Source organism: Parasteatoda tepidariorum, chromosome 4 (assembly GCF_043381705.1).
Source record: "Parasteatoda tepidariorum isolate YZ-2023 chromosome 4, CAS_Ptep_4.0, whole genome shotgun sequence".
Classification (NCBI taxonomy): Eukaryota; Metazoa; Arthropoda; class Arachnida; order Araneae; family Theridiidae; genus Parasteatoda; species Parasteatoda tepidariorum.
This window is the reverse complement of record NC_092207.1, coordinates 80,410,137-80,437,389: the sequence shown is the minus strand read 5'-3', so window position 1 is coordinate 80,437,389 and position 27,253 is coordinate 80,410,137. Positions and strand designations below refer to the sequence as shown.

At 30.1% G+C, this 27,253-nt stretch overlaps 1 protein-coding gene across 1 annotated transcript in view; it reads right to left on the bottom strand.

The window, feature by feature from the left end:
- Positions 1 to 439: 439 nt before the first annotated feature.
- LOC107439538 (uncharacterized) overlaps positions 440 to 27,253 on the bottom strand; it is a 79,452-nt gene continuing 52,638 nt past the window's right edge. The window contains exons 17-28 of the mRNA XM_043041545.2: positions 26,414 to 26,695; positions 24,858 to 25,088; positions 24,102 to 24,242; positions 22,105 to 22,404; positions 19,815 to 19,837; positions 19,141 to 19,238; positions 17,555 to 17,660; positions 15,476 to 15,656; positions 10,986 to 11,055; positions 6,725 to 6,874; positions 4,276 to 4,453; positions 440 to 1,882 (exon numbers count right to left, since the gene is read on the bottom strand). Of these exons, the coding sequence (XP_042897479.2) occupies positions 1,667 to 1,882; positions 4,276 to 4,453; positions 6,725 to 6,874; positions 10,986 to 11,055; positions 15,476 to 15,656; positions 17,555 to 17,660; positions 19,141 to 19,238; positions 19,815 to 19,837; positions 22,105 to 22,404; positions 24,102 to 24,242; positions 24,858 to 25,088; positions 26,414 to 26,695 (1,976 nt within the window). The 3' untranslated portion in view covers positions 440 to 1,666. The remainder of the gene's footprint in view (positions 1,883 to 4,275; positions 4,454 to 6,724; positions 6,875 to 10,985; positions 11,056 to 15,475; positions 15,657 to 17,554; positions 17,661 to 19,140; positions 19,239 to 19,814; positions 19,838 to 22,104; positions 22,405 to 24,101; positions 24,243 to 24,857; positions 25,089 to 26,413; positions 26,696 to 27,253) is intronic.

The following is a 27,253-nucleotide window of genomic DNA, read 5'->3' as shown; positions in this document are numbered from 1 at the left end:
GAACTTATGTCTAAAGTATTATTACTTTAAAGAGTATAAGCCTGGAAAAAAAAGAGAGAAGATATAGTGGATATAGTTATTTAGTTTCAGATATGAACTCTGCAAGGAATTTATGTCTGAAGTATTATACTTTCGAGACTGTAAGCCTGAAATAAATCAGAGATGATAAAGTGATTGTGTAAGGAGTATATCTGAATGCAAATAAAATCTGAAAAGGTTTTAATTTTGGAGAAATGGATAATAATTTCAATCTGCTTTAGCTTCAGTTTTTTTTACTCGATTATAAATTAAGAGATATTTTCTCTTGTTTTAGAATATTTATAAAAATATTAAAGAAATTAACAAATAAATAAAACAGTATCTTTTATAAACAAATATTTTTATTTATAAATATACACAAAAAATTTCATAAATTACGTAATATTCAATAACAAGCCTGTTACCTAAGAATGCTTTTATTTTATTTTGCAATAATACAAGAAAATAAGGAGATAAATATGAAGTATTTACAAAGAGTCATCAGGCTATTAATCAGATCAAGCTAAATTTTTCAATATTTGAACTTTAGGTTAATAATTATTTCACTTTATTTATTTTATTACAAATATTTCAATCAATATACTTCTGCCATTACAAAATAATTTACTAGTAAACGGTATAACTTTTTCTTTCTCTCTTACTTAAATATTAATTTTCCACCTTAATGTGCATACATACTTTTCACAAAGGTTCTCAAAATAGATATTAAGAAGCTCATTAAAAAACACTTAGCAATATTGTAAAATACATTTTTTTAAGTTATACTTTTGTAAAAACGAATACGTACTACATTATTGCTTAGTTAAGTTCAAGCACTAATAAAAATAATTAAATATGGAACTGTGTTAAGATAATGATACCTTAAATAAAATAATAATTTAAAGTTTCAACCGTTAAACACGGAAACATTTTTAATAATCAATTTTTTTTTTATTACTTTGATAAGTATCACTTAATCGTTGTAGGTCAGTTTCCCGATTTTATACGAGTATTATAATTTCCAAGTATTAAAATTTCCCATTTTGTTTCTTCATAACAAAACCGGTGATCAAACGGGATGCCAATTACACAAATCAATCGGTTCAATAAAATTACTTTTTTTTATTGTCTCAAAGCAAATTCCGACCAATCACAAAGCAGGTTCTGCTAGCGTGACATTTTTCCCAATTATTTTTTTATTTTTGATAATCAGGACAGCCACGATTTCTTTGTGATCACGTTTTTCTAGGAATTTCTAGTACTTGGAAGTTTTATAAAAGATTAAGGAAACTATTAGTATATGAAAAACGGCTGTTAATACAAATCACCGTATGTTATTTTTTACAACCGAAATATCATTGCCCGATTTACGATTACCCGTTATACCCTTACATTGAGGTTTTTAAATGTTAAATGTTTGGATTAGTTCTCATAAAGTGGTGCTGACGTCGAAAGTCGGTAGATGAACGGTTGGGGTATTTTACCGAAGATCGGTGCAATAGCAATTGCCATGATCAAAACATCGTTCCTCAGTTATTATAAAGTACTTAAATGACGTTTGTTTGAGAAAGCTTGTGTTGATTAACATTATAAAGTTTCTGGAACAATATTTTCAGTTTCGACGTTTAAAAAGGCTGCAAAACGGTGTTCAACGATGCCATGCAATATCGGGATCGGTAAATGATTTTGCTTTCTTCATCTTCAAATCTGAGAGTTGGTGTTGCTTGAGTTTAGTGCTTCGGAGTTCAGACATGTTTAGGAATTTGTTGGATTCGTATTCATCCTCTGGAGCAGGTGTGACTCGAATGCCAGCCAAATCATCACGCAAACAGAAGAATATACCATGTTTCAGTTGTTCTCTAACCTAAAATTTAAATGTGATATTTTGAATTGTTCTGATATTCTCAATCTTTAAAAATTCTTGCAATATAGTTAGTATTTAAGTACATAAAAAACATTTTTAGAAGTAATACTTTGATTACGACAATTAAATATTGAAATATTATTTTCATTGCAATCAAAATAGAGGAATTTCCATATCTATCTTTGTTTTTTGAGAGGGGGGGTAAAATTAAGAGCAGGCAGAATAAAATTAAAAAATAAAAAATTTTCTATCGTCTTAAAGTCAATGAAGTAAACTTCAGGTTAGTAAACTTTTTGGTTCTGCTCTAATTGAGACAGAATGTCTAATAATCATGTCTAAATATTCATTTTCTTTTTTTTTATTGTGTGACATACTGGATTTAATCCATGTTCGGCAAAATATGCATAAACGCATCATTTCAATAAATAATTATTTCATAAATATAGTGACTTATATTTTTCACTAATTAAATCTTTCTTCTATTTTCAAGGGTTCTGAAAACGTCTTTAAAATATTAGTAATTTAGTAAAAGCAAACACTTTATGTTGAGAATTTTTTAAAATGCGACAGTTTTTTTGTTTTCTTAACTCGAAACGAATATTGACAAATCCTTCTTTTAGGAAATGTATAATTATTTCATTTAAAATTAATCATACGTTTTTATGAAGGAAGTTGCAAGTTCTGTAAGTAAAATAACAATAAAACAAATGTCTTTAAAAAACTATTGTTCAACTAAAGTATTTGGCCTGTAGTGCATGTAAGCAACATCTTATTTTTTAAATAAAATAATATTTTTTATGCACGAATTTTTTTTGCGTCTAAATAAATATAAGGAAAAAGACACATTTTACAAAATTTCTTTGCTTGGTCTAAAATGGGTTCAAAGATCAATTAATTAATCTTTGAACCTATTCAGATTCAATTAATTGAAACAATTATCTCAGATTCTTCGATTCACTTTAGTCACAAACTCCTTCATTCTCTCGTTTGCTCATTCTCTCATTTATGCATTCATTTATTTTCGAATTCATTTATTCATTTATTTTCGAATTATTTATTCTTCTACATTAGCATGGATTCAGCATTGATATTTAAGACGTTTTACATAATCAATTAATGAAGCTTTCATTTCGTAAACCAAGATGAAATCTTGGTTTAGTTAAGTATAAATAAAAAACAACAAAATAAAACAAATTCTTAAAAGTAGAAGAATTGTTAAGAGAAACGAAATGTTATGAAAGAACATTTCATTTCGTATAAAGATTTTTTCATTATTAAAACCTAATAATCAGAAAAAAGATACCAGAGTTTTGAGCTCTTCTTGTTTTTGTAAGATGTGGATCAGGATGAATTATATAATTTAGAGAAACTATGTGATTAGAGGAACAATAAGCGATTTGCAGGAGCTACGCTTATCAGTGGCATATCTTTGTACACATTAGTTTTAAAAAGAAAAAAGAAACTTATTTTAAAAATTTGAAACACCATTTTCAAATCTAAGTTCAGTAAGAAATAAAAAGAAATTTTAAATTCGTAAAAAGGAAACTTATGATTTTATAAAGCATCAGTTTGATTCTAATAAAGTTATGTTTGAGTTTTACAAATGCTAATGATTCTCAGACAGTCGCCAATAGACCGTTAATTACCAATCAAATATAACCCGAATAATAAGCATTTTCAAAAAAACGTTGACTGCAGAGAAAATACTGAATTAATTTACATGCCTTTTTAGACTTTTTGAAAGTTTTGGGTCGTGATTTTCATCAGATCTAAAAAAAATTTACACCCAAAATTTTGAAAATTTATGTGCACCTTTCTTGTACAATACTTTCAAATATAGACTAAATTTTGTTTTGTTTCATAATTTTTTCTTTAATTTTAACTGTATTTTTTTTCGAAATTTCCATAAAATGCTAATAATATTGGCATTACTCATAGTTACTCGATTTTAAATCTTAGCTGTCACTTTATTTTTAAGACACTGTAATTACAAGCAAAATAGTAAAAAAAATTTCGATCGCTTGATTTTTAAAAGAAATGTTACAGCTTTAATGATGGTTTCATAAAGATGATATTTTTTAACCGTGTCATTTTACCATGCAGTCATTTTGATAGAAAGCTTTTTATTTTTTTATTTTTAGTTCCGAAACAAATAAAAAGTACCTAATCAAAATGACTGCTGAAATACGGTTTTAAAGCTACAACACACCAAACAAAAATGCAACGTTTCAATTAGTAGAATTTAAAAAAAGAGCTGTCGAATGTGTCTAGGTGCTTTAAACTAGAAAATAAACTCCTTTATAAAACTCTATATTGGTTTAATAAAAAGCGCATGCAGATTCTGAAAATGAAAACCAGCTGTAAATAAAAATAAGTATTTCTTGAATGTGTACCTGATCATCAAATCTTATACGAAGAAATGGTATTAGAATACCTAATGCTATACTGGAGGCTGCAAATACATAATTAAGGATATCATCTTTATTGCTGGCCCCCACCATGCCTGTTGCGTAAGCTACACAGAGGAAGGATAATATCACGAAACAGGTCCATCTTGTTTTTATAAATACCCTAAAAAAAGAAATGTCTCTATTATCTTACAACATATTGATTTTTCATTGTAAATTGTAACATATGTTTCCTGTGTAAAATAAATAAAATATCTGCAATTCAGTGTAATTTTAAAAAACAATGTGAAAATAACTCATAAACAGCTGTAATACAAAGCAAGCGAAATAAATAGCGTGTGTACCAAGAATGGCAAACAATTGGGCACTTGCACTTCAAGAAGGAGGAACCCACACACGTGACCTATGATGTCAGCGCCAGCTGATCGTTTATAAACAAAATGGTGTCTTAAAGTTTAGCTAAGCTTCTCCACATAAGTTAGAATGTTAATTAACATGAAGTTAACTAAATATAGTGCCGTATCGCACATTGAATTTGTTGAAATATAATTATTTCTCGTCTATGTATTTTGCGTAACTTAGATTTATTATTTGTTTATGTATTTTATTGTAACTCTGATATATTTTTGTTTTGTGTACCTGTCAACTTCGATGCATAATTAGTTTGTTTATGTTCTACATGGCTTCATGCCTGCCTTCGTGTTGAGTGAGAAATATATAGTGAAAGAATTGAAATCTTTGTAACAGAATCTTTGTGTAAGAATGTAGAATGTGTCACTTAAAGGAAATGATACTTGACGGGCATGGCTTACTCGAAATAGAATGGAAAGAACAGTTTCTAGCTTAAACAAGTGCCACGTTCCGCCAACCAATCTGGATCAAAATACCCACACTAAATCACTTGCAGGTATCCAATTTCGAAAATCAACTAAAGAAAAATAGTAATAGTTATATACGTGCTGTTTGTCACCTTCTACTTAGGAAACGAGATGTTTTTTCTCAGTAAGTTTCAAAATAAGTTACAAAGTTTGTCAACAAACGTGTGAAACAATGGCGCTTTTTATAGAGAAAAACTGTGAACCATGTTTCCAAAATAACTTCCGTTTGCAACAAAAATGTAGTACCATCTTAGGAGAAGATGTGTAGCAAACGTGAGACTCGAGGCTATGCTTTAATCTTGTTGTTACGAAATAAATATGATATATAAACCAAGGCTCCAAAAGCCAGGACTCTGTGATGAGCCGAAAAATGTAAAGTAGTATGCTTAAGAGTATAAAACGGACAAAATACCATACACTTTTTTATCTAATATCTGTAAACATAACAACTTACTAAAATCTAAGAATATTTGACAAGAAAAATACATTCTTAAACTCTGGCATCAAAAAATGAGTTGAGACAGGAAAAAGAATGAGAACAGAAAAAGCTATAAAAGCGAATTGCACAGTTCGAAATCTCCTTAAATGTCTTTGAGGATCTATATGACAAGTGCACCTCTCTAGAACACGATTACTTAGAGGATTTTACTGATGCCACCTTGATATAAAATACATTTTTAAGATTAACACTAATATTTATTTTTCTTTTACTAAAATAAATAACTGCTGTAGCAGTAAAGCGCATGAGGCAATATAGAATAGGTACAGTGTTCAAAAAATTAAACTGACACCCAGAATAGCTTTTGTTTTAATTATCGGATCTTTATGTTCCAGGACTCAATCTTAATGGTTCGAGATGGTGACCACAAATGTGCTAAGAAATAAGTGCAGACGATATTTTAAATTACGAAATCAAACACAAAAACGAGGTTTCTCTGAGTAAATATAATTTATTTTCGACGGATTCGAATTTCTGACTCTCAAAATGCTCGCAATTCTTGAAATAGGTTTCAAATAGTTTAGTCAGGAGAACTGTCCAAATTTTTGGACCCCTAAATGATAATTTTATTTTTTGCGTATTACTATATTTTGAGAACTTTTTAAGCGATATGAAAATTTTTGCAGACAGTTATAAAATTCGTTTATCCAAAGATGCAATTTAATGCAAAATATAACTATTAGTAAATATTTTTTATGAATTTATTTAGTTATATTCGAAAACATTTTGAATGGTAAGGTACACAATTTTGTACATCATTTTAAAAATTTTAATTTCAAATGGCAAAATAAAAAATTTGAATTAAATCAGTCGAGTAGTTTCTGAGAAATCAAAGTTTGAAAATACGACTTTTTCAAAAATACTATTGAAAAAGTACAATTCAAAACAGAAAGTCGGTATGAAATAAATGGGGGTTTTTTCTCCATAATTTGTAGTATTTTCTGACAAGTTTTCTAAACTGAATCGTATTAAGAACTTGCCAATACTATTTGTAAGTTTTCAAAAAATTTAAAAAAAACCAGTGCATTATGTGCACTACTTTTTTTAACCAACTTACTTTCCTCTCTGAAACTGAGTACTCGTAACTCCTTCTTTTGGTTCATCCGCATCAAATATAGAAAACAAAAGAAAGAATGCGATCACACTAAAAACTATGACAGGTACAACAGACGGAAGCATGGCTCTGCCCTCCAACTTCAACCAGCAACTGGAGAAGCAAATTAATATTTAGAAATAAGTTCATTCATTATTGTAACATGCTACCTAAATAAATTAAAACGAAATTATATACTGAAGAATATGATTTGAAAATCTGGAAAAATATTTTGAAAAAACATTAAAAAATCATAAGCGATGTAGCTGTTTTGAATGTTTAACTCAACGCTGGATTTTGTTTTCCTAAATAAAAACTATTAGACCTAGAATCTTGAAAGTACAAAGGTGTGTAAAAGACCGTAGTGGTTCAGGGAAACCTTCGCCTTCCAATTCGGTGAACCGGGTTCGAATCCCAGCAATGGCTGGTAGATACGAATTCCAAACCCGACTCGCACCGACCACAGTGCTGCCGTAAAATATCCTTAGTGGTAGATGGATCATGAGTTAGAATTTCCTCTCCGTCAGGCTAACCGGGGGGTTTCGTGGTTTTTCTCTTTATGTAACGCAAGTGCGGGTTATTTCCATCAAAAAGTTAGTTCTCCCAATACTTGATCCAGAAGTTCCCTTCTCTTACGTATTGCAAATTGTCTAATGATTTAAGTCTCGTTAACGAGTAAATTTACTTCTCGTTTATTCTTCTTATGGAGTCGTATTCTCTGTGCTTCTGAGTTAAAAAAGTACAATTGATTATTTTTCACTTCCAAGTAATCTTTTATTTCGTTGCGGGCAACAAAATGTTCAAGCAAAAACGATACTAACAAAACATTTTGACATGAAATTATAATAATTATATCTTTTACAAACAAAATGTTCCCTTTTTTCTGGAAAATGTCGAATTTTCAGGGGGGAAAAACATTGATTATATCGTTGATTGTCAAAAACACTGATTATCGAGAAGCAATCACAGGAGTTGATGAATGGAGTCAGAAAGAGGCAGAGCCTCATAGTCAATAGATATAGTAAATCTTTTTTACTGTTTTTACTTGCGAATTAAAGGAAGTTAAAGTAAATACACTCTATAACAAAAAAATCGACACACCAAGAAGGAGTTGTCCGATTGAAACGAAAATTGGTAGATAGGAAGATAATGTACAGAATAGTAAATGANGCAAATTAATATTTAGAAATAATTTCATTCATTATTGTAACTTATTAACATGCTACCTAAATGAATTAAAACAATATTATATACTGAAGAATATGATTTGAAAATCTGAAAAAGTATTTTGAAAAACCATCAGCGATTTAGCTGTTTTGGATGTTTAACTCAACGTTGGATTTTGTTTTGAAACTTAAAAACTATTAGACCTATAATCTTGAAAGTACAAAGGTGTGTAAAAGGCCGTAGTGGTTCAAGGGAACCGTTCGCCTTCCAATTAGGTGAACCAGGTTCGAATCCCAGCAATGGTTGGTCGATATGAATTACACACTCGGCTCGTACTGACCACAGTGCTGCCTGCCATAAAATATCCTTAGTGATAGATGAATCATCAGTTAGAGTCACCTCTCTGTCAGGCTAACCGTGGGAGGTTTTCACGGTTTTTCTCTCTATGTAACGCAAATGTGGGTTAGTTCCATCAAAAAGTTAGTTCTCCCAATACTTGATGCAGGAGTTCCCTTCATCAAAATCACACGACTTAACATTAGTAGTCGTAAACCCAAAAATTTTTTATAATTATTTAAATCTCGTTAACGGGTAAACTTACTTCTCATTTATTCTTCTTATGAAGTCGTATTATCTGTGTTTCAGAGTTTAAAAAATTTTTCAAGTACAATTGATTATTTTTCACTTCCAAATAATCTTTTATCTTGTTGCGGGCAATAAAATGTTCAAACGAAAAACTATACTAACAAAACATTTTGACATAAAATTATAATAATAATTATCTTTTACAAACAAAATGTTCCCTTTTTTTCTAGAAAATGTCGAAATTTCAAAAAAAAAAAAAAAAAAAAAAAAAAAAAAAAAAAAAAAAAAAAAAAAANAAAAAAAAAAAAAAACACTGATGAATGAGAAGCAATCACAGTTGATAAATGAAGTCAGCAAAGGGTAGAGCCTCATAGTCAATAGATATAGTAAATTTTGCTTTACCGTTTTAACTTGCGAATTCAATAAAGTTAAAGTAAATAAATTTAGAATATCTTTCTCCTGCCGTGTAGCTGTTTATCTAGTTCTGCATTAACATTTCTTATTAAAACTTTGCACATGCTGGTATACATAATAGTGCAAGTTGAAAAGAAATAGCTTTGGCTAAGTTTAAAACCTAAAATTTTTATCGCCAAATATCACAAACTTAATTTGAAAAATGTTATACTTCTTTGGTCTCGAAAGTTCTTTGAAAGAATGGAACAAAATATCAACTGCATTGCATAGTAGAGAATTTTTTGACTATTTTATAGCTCTGCGTAAATGTAGAGTATGATCTCTATAAAAGTTGTAAATATGTAACAAGTAGCAATGATTTCATGTTTTTCTGAAAGTTAATCTGCAATATTTTAGTAAGCATCAAAATTTTTTAATATATTGAGTAGGCCACTAAATTCCCACATTTTTTTTTAAAGTTAAAGTTTAAGAGCATTCCATATTCTCTGCCAATTGTGTTGCAACTCTGCTTTATTTTTTATGCAAATGTTGATTAAATCGCTTTTCATCGAACTCAATTGAACAGCTAGGCTTGTTTTTGTAGTCAAAAGTTTTTATTTTGAATCACCGTCATATTAATCACGAGCTGTTCTTTCAACCGATGACCCCATCTCCATACACAGCACAAATGTCAGGAGCAACTATTGTTGACTCAGAATTTTGACTTCAAGCACAAAGTACTTAGTATCAGAAATGCTCTTTTTCTCAATTTGGCATTTCAAAGCCCAGATAATTCGAGTCTAGTTAATAACCTGAAACTTAGCATAAAGTACCCCAAACAAAAACAAATATATTCCGATACAATGAAACATCGTCTTTTAAATGCTCTGTAACGTTATGCCAAAAACATTTAGCAACTTGCGAGATGTTAAAAATTTAAATAAATGGTGAGAACTTTTGCCAGTGTGTATAAAAATTGTTCAATTGTGTATCCAAATTACTTTTCATCCTGTACTTATAGTTCTCAAAAACCTATGAAGATTACGTTTACATTTTTTAAAGGCTATTCTGTGGTTTCACAGACCATACGGTTTTCATGCATAAACATATTTCTATTATTATTTTTATATCTTTAGACCATGATTTGACTCTTGTTTTTTTTCCGCTTCTTACCAAACGTTCGAATAAAATCGTCACGTAGCACCAAATGTAAGGCAGTATTTTAAATTTGCAAAGTGCATCACAAAACAACAATAATTGTGATACAATAATTGTAATTCAAAAGAAAAAGTTCGCTTGGTTTTCTAATTCATAGAACATTAAACTTATGATTTTGATCGTGTAAGCAGTTTTTTCCACGAAAATAATTAGGGTTCTAAAAACTCTGCAATTGACAAATATATATTTCCAACGAAATGACTAATGATTAAACTAAGAAGCATCGATTGCACAAATCCATATATTGATTTTCTTTTAAAGAAATCGTCGAAAGGAAATAATAAGTGCAATACCTTTTATTCAGCCATAATGACGCACTTACTAAAAGCTCTACTATTCAAACTATTAATGTTATCTAAGTCTTCTCTGACAGAAAATGGGAGCATATATATTTTACAGTGTTTATTTATTCATTTTTTACTGTAAAAAAAGTTTTAAAAAACTTCTTTTTTTCTGTTATTTTTAAATTTAATTCTTACATAATTATAATACTTTTTACAGAAATAATAGTCCCGATAGAATAAGAAAAGAATAATAGTCCGGATGCCCACATTGATATAGGCACTACGCTGTGATTGTGATGAACTACGGTTCTATCGTTGGTTGCAGCTTGAAGCCCTCCCAGATATAGTTCAATGGGTAACAGCTTAATTGAGAAACATGGGCAGCAGTACTATTAATATTTCTACCGTACATCCAGACGATTTATACAACATATCGTTGATCAGGATATAGTGGTGTCCTAACCTTCATGAATTTTCTGGTCTACAACTGGCTGTAGCGGTAATGTTGGAACTGAAGTTGTTTTTTTAAAAATTAAAATAAATGTATAACTATTATCTAATCATGTATCCAAACTTACTTATATTTATGATCAGAATAATCATCACTGGCTATGGCTGCTAACACTATATTCATCACAGCTGGTATGCCTGTAATATATAAAGTTTTATTATGGTAGTCTTTTCTAATATCAGCGTTATTTTTGTCACTTAATTTGCATAGAAACTAAATCAATGAAAAATAAATTTGATTTAAAAGTTTGAAAAAATTTCATGTGGTCTCAGAAATAGAGTCTTACATCAAACAGAAAAATTTAATAACTTTCATCCGAGTTTTAAAACTGATTTTGACTACAAGGTCAGAGGGTCATTCAAACAGAATGACCCCAAATTCAATAATCTTATAATTTAAGGATGTTGTTCGAAGGCTATGTCGTAATATGTAATGATGCTTTTTTGCGAACAATATGCTATTTCTATAACTGCTGTTGAGTTTGCAACTGTTACTCATGACCGTTAGATCAAGCTTAGCCTATCTAAAGCCAGCGCTGTCTTCGTTTATTTTGAAAATGGCGCAAAACGTCGATATGAAGAAAAGCCACAGGTTTGTTAAAATGAAAAACGTTTGCTGTCTAATTTTTTAATATTTAAAAACTTACTCCAATGCAGCATTACCTGGGCTCATAAAATTTGCAAAAATCGAGAATACGGCAGTGATTTTATCCAGATGAAAAATGTCACCAAATTGACGATTTTTAAAAGAATTTAGTAAGTTTTAAAATATTTAAGTTCTTCGTCTGTTCTAAAACCCAAATGATTTTTCAAGGCAAGATTACATACATAGCTTAACATTATCGCATTGCTTTAAGTGTAAGGCACTTAAACAATGGTTTTTTTCCTTTTCTTAACCACAGAGCTTCGAAAAACAGCGTTAAACCAACTATATTCTCGTATACGTTAACTCTTCCGCGCCAATTGTCAGTCTAATTCTTACAGATTTAAATTAACAACGTTAATGCATGTCAATTTATATCTGTATCATTTTGCATACTGTGCATATCTAAACATAGACTTAACAGTAATGAAATGTGTCCCAATGAAAGATACCGGTAATCTTCATTGAGTCTTTGGAAGTGACAGTAGCCACATTTCATTTTATAATCACAAATTTCAGAAAATACATTTTTTTAAATATATTGAGCAGTGTCCTTCTAAAAGTAACAAAAAAATATTTTTTGGGTAGTCTTCTTCTAGAAGTAATAAATTATAGCATTATCTAATTATACATTTAAATACCCGTGTTGCATTTTCATTAAACCAGATTCAACAATTGTATAGCTCAAAAAAATTTGAAAAATATTTGTCTGGATAAGATTTTTAAGGTTGGAGTACCAGCCCATTTATAGCAACTCAAGTTGGCTCATTGAAGTCAACTAGGTATCGGTATATAATCAGTTCATGACTTAGGTTATGACAAAGTATGTAACTATGTATGGCCAAATAACGCTTCTTAAACGGATTTAAATTTGATCAGTAACAACGAAACAGCTATTATCATGATTTTTTACACGTTGAATAACAAGAAGAAAAGTATAAGATTAGTACCTTATGGTACAGGAACTTTGAACGTGCGCTAACTCAATGTCAAGATGGCTACTTTAAAACTAATAAAGTGTACTTAACAGTCAAATTGTAGCACCCGCTGTCGCGAAGTCCTCCATGTCCCCATAGCAAATCAATACCTCTGGGGGCACAGATCCAGGAGTTTCCGTGTCTTCAAAATTGGTTCAAAAATTGCAAGGCTATGGAGTTGAACATTAGTAGTCGTTAACCCAAAATTAGATCGGCTGTTCAAAGACAGATATAAAAAAAATAATAATAATGGGATAGAGCATTTCCCTTCTAATGAAGTGAACGGAGCTCGAATCCCAACGATGGCTGGTCGATACGAATTACTCATCCGATCACAGTGCTGACACTAAATATCTTCAGTAGTAGACGGATCATGGGTTAGAGTGCCCTTACCGTCAGGCTGACCGTGGGAGGTTCTCGAGATCTTCCTCTCCTCGTAACGCAAATGTGGGTTAGTTCCATCAAAAAGTCCTCCACGAAGGCAAATTTCTCCCAATACTTTATCCAGGAGTTGCCTTGTCTTCTGGAGTGGGTTCAAAATTACAAGGCCACCGAGTTGAACACTAGTAGTCGCAAACCCAAATTTTGCTTGGCTGTTCAACGACGATTATAAAATAAAAGTGGGCCCCGGCTGCATGTAAACTCTCTTTACACACATAGTATCCCCAAGAGATTTTGAGAGCGCTGATTGGCTTTCTCGGCATTGCCTTCTGTTAAGTCTTTTTGTAGCTCCTCCTCAATAACATTTCTCTGTAGTTTGTTCCCAAAATGTAAATCAATCATAAATCAGTTCCAATATATTTCTCATACTAATTTTATGACAAATGTTATAGTTTTGTTCAAAAAATTAAACAGCATTATTAATTGTATTTCAATAATGTCACATTTATTTAAATCTAATTTGCTTTAAATTTTATGCTAATATTTTTTAATATTAATGTTATGAATTTTAGTTAAATGCAAAGTAAACAATCATGTTTTGGTAAAACATCAAATTAGTATAATAAAAATTAATAATAATATTAGTATAATTATAATAATAATAATAATTATCATAAATGAAAGTTTTATTAGCTAGCTTTTATGTAATATATATATAATAATTGATTAATATTCAAATTGAGTAGCATTGTGAATATCCTTATGCACTTAGAAATTAAAAACTCTTACTTAAATTTATTAAGTATGATTGCAGAACCACTCAGTTAAGTTTGAATTTATTATATGAGATTTTAAAATGTATATAAAAACTTTTAAAATTATGTTTGATTACTTAAAAAAGATTTTATCATATCTTAGAGGAAAATATTCTAAAATGTTTAAAAAATTTAATTATAATTCAGCAAAAAAATTGTAAAAGTTTTTGAAAAACTTCTTTTACATTTCTCCTGTGGCACTTTCATAAACGCACTGTGGTGACAAACAAATAATTTCCTGCAATTAAATAATAAAAAAATATTTACAATCCAATGGAAATGTACTAGAATTAAAAGAGAGAATTATTGTAAATTTATTCTCTAATTACTTATGGTATTAATTTAATGGACAATTCATAATCATTGACTTTTATTTTGATGGGAATTATGCAATCAAAAAATAATAAAAGAGGCATCTTAAAAGACAACTGCTTGATTTCTTAGATGCCAATTAATAGTTTTTCGGTATTATAAAACATTCAACAACAAAAAAAACATTAAAAATAAGTTATAAATAAGTAGGCATAATGCACATCTCTTAGTTTTAATTTATAATAATAGATGGCGCCACTAAAAAATCTTAAATTAAAAATTTTATAATTTAATTTTAGTAATCCACAAAAAATAAATAAAATATTAATTTAATTCGATGAACATTAATTTAATTAAATAAATATCAAGTGAAAACTATTCAATTCTCATTTTATAGTGAGTATAAGAATTAAGCAAGGCAATTAAATTCGATTTCAATGTTATTCAATAAATTAGAAGGATATTAGCTTCATAAGAATTCATGCATGTAATAATCATAAATTTAACGAAAAAAGCATTTCCCATAAAAATTAAATACAAATTTTTTTTAAAAATAACTAAACTAGTTATTTACCTACAAACAAACCTTTTTCCATGAGGTTTGGATGTTCTAGAATTCCATTTCGTATTGGTAAGTTCCCCAAATGCCCTTACCCACCTATTGCAATCGTCTAAATTTAGAACATTACTTCTAAGGGTAATGGTATTTGAGGAACTATTTTTTACTTCATTTTTCAATGAAGAAGGCAGTTTCTCTGTTGAAAAAACTGACATTTGAAGTTTGTACACAAAAGCTGGAGTATAGAAATCACTCTATGCTGAAAATAACAAGCATGGCAGAATGAAATAGCCATACGTCACAGATGGCGTTGCCGAGAAAGCCAATCAGCGCGCTCAAAATCTCTTGGGGATACTATGTGTGTAAAGAGAGTTTACATGCGCCCCGGCTCAGGGGATAGAGTGTTCGCCTTCCACTGAAGTGAACCGGGTTCGAATCCTAGCGATGGCTAGTCGAGACGAATTCCTCACCCGGCTAACTAAAGGAGATTCTAACTTCAAAACAATTACATGGCAAGTTCAAATATGAAATATTATTTACCTGAACTAGTTTAAGATTATAATTTCAGACAATCTCAACGTGGAGTTTTTACCAAAAGTAGCTAAAAGTCTAAAAGCATTACATCTAAGCTCAGAGAAGGATTTTTATTTACAACAATTACCAAAAAGTATTAAATTTAAATAAATTGCATATTAAGCTCAAAGATTGAATTTTACTAAATGAAACTAGTTGAAGAATTTTACATTCAACATAAAAAGCTAAATTAAATTTTATCACCGACCGTTAGACTAAATTTAATTTTCTGTAATTAGCTAAAGATCTTAAATTCGTACAAATTACGTAATAAGTTCAAAGATAAAGTTTTATTTACCAAAACCAACAATCATAAGACTTATTGGTGATCCTGTCGTGCAACCAGTTGGTAGGTAATCTTTTAAGACGCTGCACATGAGCATTGCCTCCAGAAGCATGAACAGAAACACGGCTTGGAAGAAAAATTGAATCAGCGCTGACACTGCTACGCATAAAGTAGGATCTGCTCGTAAACATTCCTTTAAAAAATATACATCATAAAACACTATAATTCACCACAACAACATATTATCAGCACACCATTTGTCCTCACTATGCACTACAAGCACTTTAAAAAAAGCTTCAAATAGCATACTATTAAAAAAAATTATATAGGGGAGAGTCGGGTAGCCCCGCCCAGCGGGTACCCAGTCAATTTCATATGTATAGAAAAAATTTTCAAATCAATGGGCCATCGGACATTAATTGTTATATTAAAAAAAAGATTATTTTCAAAGTTTCAAGTATTTATGCAGATGTTAACATGGTAAACAATAGTTTTGAAAATATGTTGAATACAGTAGTCATGAAATTAAGAAAAATTGGTTGAATGTTTCGATTAAACTTCCTTTTAATACTAAAAAAATAACTTTTTCCATACATACAGCATTAAAGTATGTAGTCTTAAGTTTAATTTGCAAGAAGAAAGAAGTTTATATGTGAAAAATTGTTCCAGTAATTACAAATTTACAAAAAAATTGGATTTCGGGTAGCCCCTCTCACGTGAATGTCGAGTATCACCGCCCAATTTTATTTCGATAAATGTACGATTGCAAAGATTATTATTTTATTGTTTCAAATTTGAATGTTATGTGCATTTTTAACCACAAATATTGTTTTTATTAAATGATTGTTATTAAATAATAGAATTCACTAAAAGTATATAAATATGTAAAAAATAAAATAATTTTGTGATAAAAATGATAAATGAGGTTTATCTATGGTCAATAAATTGGTCACTTTCATTTACACCTGAAAAAACAGTCAAAAAACATAATTTTTGTAACTGGGCGGGGCTACCCGACACATTTTGAAAAGAGCTGAAAAACATGTTTTTTTAAATTTCTATTTTTTTAAGTTAAACTATTCTTTTTTTGGTTTATTCTTTTTGCATTATTTATTTAGATGGTGAAACAATAGAAACAGACAAAAATATTGATTATTACTCAATATTATACAGAAATATAAGCAATACTCGTTAAGTGGGCGGGGCTATCCGACTCTCCCCTACATATTTAAGGCAAATTGTATGAATACGTAAAACTTAACTAATTCACCGATTTTGTAGAAAATACAAAATTTATTTCTTTGTATCGATGTTACATTTAGTTAATAACGAATGTAAATCAAATTTTATCAAAATTATATTTAATATAAAATCAATTAAATGTACGAAAAAATACTACTTAATTATATCTACGTTTTAATCTATCTATCGTTTTAATCTAATATAATCTACGTTTGGTTAACTTCTTTCTTATTTCATCTGGATATTGGTTCTCACCCTCCCCTCCCCCTACTGTCCTGATAGATATACATTCTTCCTCGGAAAAAAACCCTACACCTAACGCACTTTTTTTCCGTTAAGACATGTAAAAGTATAGTTCTTTATTGAAGATATGAGGGTAAATTGAGCTTTTCTTAATAAAGAATTTACTTTTTTAATGCTTCAATAAATCTTCAATAAAAAAACTTCCATAAAAGCTTGAAAAAAATACATTCGAAGAGTAATTTTATATGCTGACAAATAACATAAACTGAGACTTGCTGATATAAAATTATTTACATTAAAGGATGTGATAGCTTAAGCGTCTTGTCATCTTGTGACGTCATATATTTGCCTCTCTGAAAGAGGGTAATATAGATTGCGGGAAGAGCAAACCTTATTGTTTACTAACCTTGGCTTTCTCCCGCAATCAAATCTGTCTTGTTTATTACATTTGCCCTCCTGTACTGTTATTTGCCAGATTTTAACAATACATATTTTTGCTTTTTCCTAGCTTAAATTTTATTTTTCGTCCTCAAATGTGTTTATGTTTTTGTTTTTACTTTTGATTCTAAAAATATATAGTAAGGGTGGTCTTTACGATATACTCACATCATCTATACTGTAGGACTGTGATGAAGATACGAGAATGCATAGATAAGCTCCTAAAAGTGAAATATCTGAGAACAGTTGAGCGAGGCAATCCAGAAACAGCATTCTAAAAGAAAGATAATTAAGTTTTAAAATAAAGTTAAATCAACTCAGGCGATAAAAAGAGATATTATAAGTAAATTCAGCAAAATACACTCCAATTAAACGCACAAAACAAATTCATCAAATTTTTTGCTGAAGCCATGGAGTTTAAATTAAGGTCTCGTAGAGCATTTTCGACTTTAATTACTACCGTTTTCAAAATAACAACATGAAAGGTTTAGACATACATTATATTTATACAATGATTATTTTCATCTCTTCGTATTTCATCATTTTATTATATTTATACTATAATCTTTTCTATAGCATTTTTCAAGTGATTTTAATCTAACTACATTGTTTAGGATATGATTGTTTCCATTACATCGTATTCGTTCACTTTATTATCGTATTAGCTCATACTAAAAACATCACAGTATTATCGTTTACATCAGCTTATTAAATTTATGATTTAATCATTTTCATAGTAAGTAGCTTTTATCATATATTTTTAGTAAATATATTATATTTATAATAACAATTGCTTCCATAATTTTTTTTTATATTTTTTTTATGAAAGGTACAAATATACAACGTTTTCGTCACCGTAGTTTCATCACCATAATTATAAAAACATTAAGCATTTTATACTTTCTTTTTCCACGCACTTAACCTCAATTTTAACTCCCTTTTAAATTCCAAACTTGAATTCCTCAGCTCACACGCTGCTATTCGTGGATTGTGGAATTATTGAATTATGGATTTCCTTACAGAAAATAGTTAATATCGTTTTTCTTTTCCGTTTGAATCGAAATCGCTATATCATGTCCCGCTATTTGTTTTTAAGATAAATTCAGATTTGTTAACAAAATTAAAGTTCTTAAAATACTTCTTGGAATTGTATTCTGCCTCTTTCGGTCACCGTCATTCTACTCGGCTACAGTAGTTTTCCTTGTTTTTTCACATTAATTTTTGTCCTATTTTTCGCTTACAACTTAGTATTTTTTAATGTGTTTTTTAGTTTGTTTGAGCATCTACTAACCACGAAAAGTAAAACAAAGACTTTAAAAATTTTGTTTTGATACATTTTGTCTCAGACACCCGGTGGCTGAGCAGTAGCGCTTTGCGTTCTCGTGCCACGGGTCCTAGGTTCGATCCTCGATCCGGGCAAGGTTGACTCAGCCTTTCATCCCTTCAGTGGACCCATAAAATAAATTAGTACCCAGCATGCTTGGGGACAAAACACTGGGTGTTTCGCGTTCAGTTGATCACCCAACCGGGACATCTGCTCCAGCACCCCAGAGCCCAAGGTCGAAAGAACTGAGACGGGCACAGCAGGCCTTGGCCCTCTATGGACTGTCGAGCCACTGAGTTTAGTTTATATTTTGTCTCAAAGCCATTTCAATTTCGCAAAGATTTTGATTATGACTCATGAAGATTGAGCCAGGAAAGGTAAAGAAGTTTAAAGAAACATGTGTTATAGAAATGCATATAAGTAATCTCACCTTGTGGATATGAACACAAATACTGTAAATCCCATGCCTAATATGACAATAACACAACAAGTAATCTTCAGAATTGTTACGACACATGTAGACTTTTGCTGAAACATAATTTACAATAAGATTTTTATTTACAATTCAATAAGACTTTGAATGAGAACTTTTGTAAGCAATCTTAAAATTTTAACGTTAGGAAATAGTTCATGCTATTTTTTTTAATTTTATAAATATTAATTGAAAAGTATGACAATAAAGATATACATTCTGATTATGTAAGATTTTATATCTTTCATTCATGTTTTTTTTATTATTGCTATAAATAATCGTCACATCAGGAAATTTTAAAAACTATACTTTGATTTTCTGTCAATATATTTTCTACATTTATGAATGTTCTGAATTAAATAGTAGTTCAGATTTAAAAAAGAGAAATTTTCGAGTGAAAGAAAAGCAACCAGAATTATACCTTCCTCACAGAATCTTATCTTTGATCTTTATTTTATAAGATTTCATTTATATGCGATTATTTTATTACCGTATCCACTAGGAAGGAACAATTTTACTCCTTTTTTATCAGTCAACTAATTCTATTTTATGTAAATTCAATAACCTTTCAATAAAGAATATGCTAGCCTTTTGAATAAAAAAAAAGTTATAAGTTTATCATAAACACTTACCGTAAAGCCTGCTACTGAAACATCTGAAAGAAATTTTATTAAATTAAAAATAAGTAGGCATGTAATAAAAATTTACAATATCATTTAAAAATTGTAGGAAAAGTAAAACAGGAGCATTACAGGGTTTAGGTTTACGGGTTAAGAAACTGATTAATTTCTTATGCACTTCGAATGAATATTTCTTGAAAACATTTTCATGAAGAATATAAAACAAAAAACAAAAAGGCAGATATAAATCGAGGACCCACAAAAGAAATGACAGAAATGAGAGAAAAATTATAATTTTTTGAATGATTATTAACTTATTTTTTAATGCTAAGTAACTTTCTGAAAGAGGAATAATGTGCAAGTAAGCTTTGATGATTATCAAGCAAGTAATATTGAAAATATGAATGATTTTAATAAATTTAATTCAAACATGCACATTATATGTAAGAAAATTGATACAAGAATCGTAAATCGTAAAGTACCATCGTAAAGATTTATGTAAATTATGTAGTATGATGTATCTCAAAAATTTATGTAAAAAAACGGCATGTATTGTTACGATACCTTTAATTATAAAGTAACATAACTTATATCTTAATTCAACTTTTTTAATTTAATATTTATTTTTATTCTACTGTTTATTCAATTGCCTTTTTCTTTTCTTAAAGTAGAGATTTAAGATAAATATATTTCCGTTCGTACTCTGTTTTTGAAATACCTGATTAGGGTGACGGAACTTATGTATCCTGTCAAATTGTGAGAAAAATACCAAAGAAGGCCTTAAGGAAAACTTTTGGCTAGCCGTGTTTATGTGGGCGGATTATTGAGATTTCCTTTTTTAATTTAGGATTGGTTTAAGATATTTTTGCTTTGAGTGGATTTGTAGACATAACCCAAGATGATTGGGTTTTAACTTTTAAGGAAGTGCCTTTTTGTAGAACAATTAAAAAAAGATTCCTGGAGTGTGCAAAAATAATTTAGTGGAATTGGAAAAAAAACGAGTCTAGTTGGTGAAATAGGAAAAAAATGAAGTAAAAATTGTTAAAGTGATGTTGGAAAAAAATATGTTTAGAGAAAAATGTAGTTTTAGCATAAAAAGGGATGATCTCCACAGAAATTGAGACCTTTTCATATTCTTCATTTCTTTTCTCGATTAGTATTAAATATTTTAAAGTTATAGTTCATTTGGTGGAAAGGTACTTTGAATTTCATACGCATTCACTTTTCTTTTTAATTTTAAAATTTAAAATAATGATATATTAGTCTCTGAATATATAATGGCTTAAACTCGCGCGTAGTCTTTCATTCTGCCACTAATCACGCCGACTATGCAACGTTATAGAGATAATATAAGTCGATTTTACAAACTTTGTACTATGTATTTGAATTGAATTCTAAAAATTTGATGAAAATAAAGTATAACTGAACGCAAACAAATATTTTTATATCCATAATTATTGTATTTTTTATTTTATAAAAATTGTTTTTCAAAATTTATTTTGACGTAATTACTACTTTTTTAAAAAATTTGTCTTAAATTTAAATAATTTTCTTGGGATTCAAATAATAACAAATAAGAATAATTTTCTATAAAAACTAGTTGTTGTTGTTGTTGTTAATTTACGTCGCACTAGAGCTGCACAGTGGGCTATTGGCGACGGTTTGGGAAACATCCCGGAGGATGATCCGAAGACATGCCATCACAATTTTGATCCTCTGGGGTGGGGATGGCACCCCCGTTTCGGTAGCCCGACGACCTGCTCGCGAAGTAGAGCATTTTACGGTAGCACAGTTTAGCGAGGACCAATACCGCACACCCTCGGTCCCTACGCAGACTGATCCAAGTGGTCAGTAAGCAGTCACCAAAAGTTCAGGTATCTAAAACAAACTTCTGAAGAACGCCAGGGCTCACGTGGGCCTGTTTAGCCAATAAAGAAAATGTATATTTGGAATTCACATTAATAAAAACATCCTTTATTTGGAAAAAAGTTTTACTATTTTTAAAATTTTTAGATCAAATGTTACTTAAATAAAATGGATCAAAATCGAACTAATATTTATTCATTTGCCTGGAACAAATTCTCAAAAAGTCAGACAATTCAATATCTTTGAATTACTAAATATTTATTGTTAATGCCATAGAACATTTGATATTTTCAACATTTTGAAATAAAAATGTCTCAATTTTTTCTCAACTTATAGCATCTTATTTCTGTATAACACGCATAATATAGAGATAAAAAAAATATACAGAATGGCTTTCAGATAAACTGCCCCCTATAGTCTGCAATTTCTGCCTTACCGTCTTTTGTTTTGACTACAATATCCTCAGCTGTGCCTTCCACTCCTGTTCGATCAGAATAAGGTGCTACTTTTATTTTGTACTCTGTACCGGGCACCAAGTTTGATATCGTTACGTCAGTGTCTTTTTCCACAATTTCATCAACCGATCTCTTGCGTCGATTACTTTCAGAATCAGTTCGCCAAGTCACTAGGAAAGACGGTTTTTGCCAATTACTCTCAGATTCCATGGTCCAACTCAGGGTTGTAGAAGTTGCTGTGATTTCGTCTACATTTATTTTGCCAATATTGCCTAAATCAACTAGTAAAAAAATAACACTTTTTTCTAAAATATCATGTACAAATAGTACCTATCAAAACAAATTTATGGATATTATATGAAAAATCTTGAATGCTAAAGTCTAAAAATGATAGCTTCAACTAATGCATATGAAATTTACAAGTAATAAACAATACTAGATTACATTCCACTCATTATTTTACTTAAAAATTCTTTTAGTTAGTTCAGTTAAAAAATTTTAAGAAGTCGCCTTAAGAGAACAACATTTTATAAACGTCGTGGAACAATCAAGTTTACAACTTCTCATTTTACGACTACCTATGTTCAACTAAGTATCATTGTCATTTTGAACCCACTCCAGAAGTACTAAGAGAAATTTGACCATTGTGGATGGAACTATTTGCTTTACATGAAGAGAACGTGAAAATAAGCGTGAAAGTTACGGGATAGTAAGCGTAGAAAGTTGAAAGCATTTTTTCCTTCATTAATACAAATATAATTAAAAAGGAATTTCAAAATAAATATTGCAAAATCATATGACATATTTAAAATTGCTGCTATTATAAATAAATAAAAAATTATTAACTTCGTATCCTTGTAATCTTGAACCCAATCAAGAAGACAACTGAACTTCTAGATCAAGTATTGGAAGAAATTTGCTTCCGTGAAGGACTTTTTATGGAACTTATCCAAATTTACGTTACATAGAGAGGAAAATCACGAAAACCTCACACGGTTAGCCTGATGGCAAGTGGGCTCTTACCCATGATCCATCTATCACTAAGGATATTTTACGTCAGCACTATGGTCAGCGTGAGCCAGGTGCGGAATTCATATCTAACAGCCATCGCCTGGATTTGAACTCGGGTCAACTCATTGTGAGGGGAGGGATCTATCCCCTGATCCACCAGGGCTGAAGTGAGTAATATTGTTCAAAATTATAAGACAAGCATAGTACTTTGAAGATGAGGTCGTTGCTCTGCGAGCAGTGCCCAACCTACCAGGGTTTTTCCTAGAGTTGCTTCTGCCTCCCTTGCCCATTTTTCCGACGTGTTGCCATGGATCGCCACCAAGCCTACCGTTTTGAATCCTCTTTTTCTTTTGCTGAGAGGTCACGTGCGCGCACTTAGAGTCTACAGTATTCTCCGGATGCCCCCTGACGGGGGCAGGACGGGGTAAAGCTTTGATAGTTCTTTGAAGAGGTATCTGAGTGTAGATACGCAACTCGGATTGTAAATGAGTTTTAGTGACTGAGGGCAGAAACGCAGATATCTACTTTTAGATATCTAAATATTTTTAGGTATAGATATTTTTAGATATCTAAATATTTATATATCTACGCAATTTTTAGAGATCTAAATATTTAAATTAGTCATTTTTAAATAATCATCAGATGCTCCGACCTAATCTAGGTTGTACGGAGAAGGAAACAAATCCAAAATACTATGCAATACAAATCGTCAGGATGTTAAAGATAGCATATAAATGCAAATGTAAAGATTTCAAGTTAAAATAAAATTTAAAAATCACTGAAGGACAATCATAAATCAAATTTTAATAAATCGCTTGTTGACTCATAATACTCTTCTTTTTTTTATTGAATAGTGAAAACTTGAAACGTAATCATTAAAATTAACACTGTCCCAAGAGAAAATAACTCCACCAAGAATCAGAGCTAAATGTTTAAAATAAAGAGGAAAAAATAATTAAATCTTTACCTTCAGCCTCAGTTTTGCATGCAAATGGTTTCGGTTCATTGCAACAGGCACACTTCAAGTCAGCTATGGGTTCATTTTCCGATGAATCGTACGAGCAACACGACATTTCAAATTCCTCACATGGTGTCTCATTTCCGTCCGCTGAAAAATTATTCGATCAAATCATGTTTTTGTGCAGCACTTACTTTTATTTAGCAAATATACGCAAAATCGTAACGAAATGTTTAAAATGTACATTGAATTTGATGAACAAAGGATATCAACAACAAAAAGTTATGCTCCATAAACTCCATTGTTTCAAAAAATATGGCTTGATTTCGGAAAGTATTAAATAAACAAACTGATTTTTTTCTCCGTAACTAAATTTTTGATTTATTGACATGATTTCAGTAAAATAAATTTTTTATATGCTTATGAATAATTTAGTATGATTAATATACATTTATAAGCATAGTTGATTGTGAAACTAAAAGACTTGGAATAAGATAATAACAAGTCAAGTTTGCAAATTGCTCATGAAACTTTTTGGTGTAAAAAATCATGAATTCTATGCAACCAAAAAGATGTTTTTGTGTATCGGACTGTTATCTTATGAAAATTCTGAACACTTGTAATGTACCTACCTAGAAACAATACTGTTTAATGAGAAAATTCAATCTTTAGAAAAATGTTGATTGTCATTACATAGCCACAAGCTCTTCATATATAAAAACACTTATTTAAAAATAATTTAATGACGCATTATATATTTCTTACTTAATGCCGCTGAAGGGCCAGAACTTGGAGCGCCCATCCAGAAACTTTTTTGCTCCAAATTTGAGAGAATCTCCTTGGACTGTGGGCTGAGTTTCTTTTGTGCTTCGTAATCTAAAAGTTCTCCTTCGTCCTTCTCACATATTTCAGTAGCTTCTTTCCACATTTTAGCTTCATTTTTTGGCCATATGCACAGGAATTCATCCTGGATTTGATTCTCCTTGCATGATGGAACTTTAAAAAAGATTATTGAATTTATATAAAAAAGAATTAGCTGAATGATCAATTTATATTTCTAGAAATTATACGAGATACTTTACATTAATGCATCGCATTTACTTAGTAAAACAAATTATTGAATTCGAAATATAACTTGTGATACCTACTGCCTGTTTTACACCCGGATTCGTGTGTAACAAGAACTAAGATAATTCATTCGTTCAAGATCGATCGATTCATTCGATCAAGATAATTCAATCGTTCAAGATCGATCGATTCGTTCGATCAAGATAATTCATTCGTTCAAGATCGATCGATTCGTTCGAACAAGATAATTCATTCGTTCAAGATCGATCGATTCGTTCGATCAAGATAATTCATTCGTTAAGTCAGGGTAATCGTTAAATCTGTGATGACTGATGGGTTACCTTTCTTTCTTTATTTCATTCATTCATTCATTATTTCATTCATTCATGCACTAGTTCATTAATGAATTCAGATTAGTAGAGTCCCATATTTGAAGATGATGGTGCTTAAGAGAAGTAATTTTTGGAAAATCATAACTTTTTTTCAGCTTGGAAACTTAATGCTTTTAAGTTTTCTGAATATTCCTTAGTCTATATATGAATATTCTAGTAGGTAAAAGCAAATCATTCACTCCTTATAACATTTTTAAATTCCCCCGATTTGCAGTCACGTGTTATACATTATCTCTAAAACTTTGATGATCATCTGATTAAGAAAGCAATGCGATCATCACAAAGCTATTTTACTAATGCCTCGTCCACAATTTGACTTTCTCGCTCTTTTTCAAACATTTGTAAGCATGCAAATTCTTGCTTTGATAATAAAGAAAGACTTTACGTAGTTTTATGAAATGACTGTAGCTATATAGACGAGATAATGAAACGACTATACACTACGGTTCCAATTTTTATCCAATGCGGCTTCAATAGCAAATCAGACAATTGCAAATCGACAACGTAAGCAGAATCGATGCAATGTCCGTAGGTTAATTTACAATCTAGTTAATTTTAATGACTCGATCTCATTTTTAGAGATTTTGCTCTCGGATGTATTTAGTCTCAATTATAATTCAAGATTTTTCTTCTTTTAAATTTCGTTGCCAAAACTTTAAAAAATGTCCATAATCTAGTTATTTTTTAGAAGAGTCCAGACAAGAAAAATGTTTGTTAACAGTCACTGTCTTAAGAAATCTCTGTCCGCTGACTCAGAATTATTTAAGATTTTTTAAAAAATAATATCAGACAAAAAATATCGTTGAAGTCAGGTTTTGAAATTTAATTAGTCATAAACTTTGTAGTTTCTAATTAACATACTCGCTTTAAAAGACATGCTGTATTTATAGGATGGTTGGCTTGTTGAATCGATGGGTGTCATTTCTACAACATATTCAGCACCAAAGTCGAGTCCAGTCACATCTGTTTTCCCAGCTTGACCTCTAATGACAGCTACTGCTTTCTTCTCTGAGTTCTTGGGATCTATTTCCAGAACTGCTACGTTCACTTCTTCGGATTCCCTCTCTTTCGCCACCAGTAATGGACTCGAAATCTCTACCACTCCATTCTGGTTTACTGTAGCAGACAAAGGAGCTCTCGGATCTAAAATAGGATAAAATATCTTTGTTTTTGTTATTTTTTAACTCTTTCAATCCTAAGTAATGTAATCGAGGAAAATTAGCTATTCAAATCAATTTGTATTTAGTTTAGGAATGACATTTTTATATTATTTTTTCTTGCTGATTGGTTAGTTTATTGAGTTTATAGTTGTTGTTTAAATAATACTTACATGCTTTTTAGTTTCTCAGCTGTAATAGAAATTCGGTATAAAAGAAACATATCAAATTTGTTACTTGCAGAAGAAACTCTTGAATTTTTGCGAAGTGGTTCAACAATTCTTGTCAATAAATGGAAAATAAATCTTCATTCTCTTTGATTTTTAATTTTAATAAAAAAAAGCATGCATGACAAGATTCAAATTTGTATTTAATTTTTTTTAATTATTCCTTATTATTAATTACAATTATTAAAAACTTTGTTACAAATGATATATTCCACATATGCGTTACTAATGTTAATCTATATTTTTCAACCTATTAATATATAAGTTCTATCAAAGATAATAATATAAATATCCAGCATAATATCAAAATATTTATA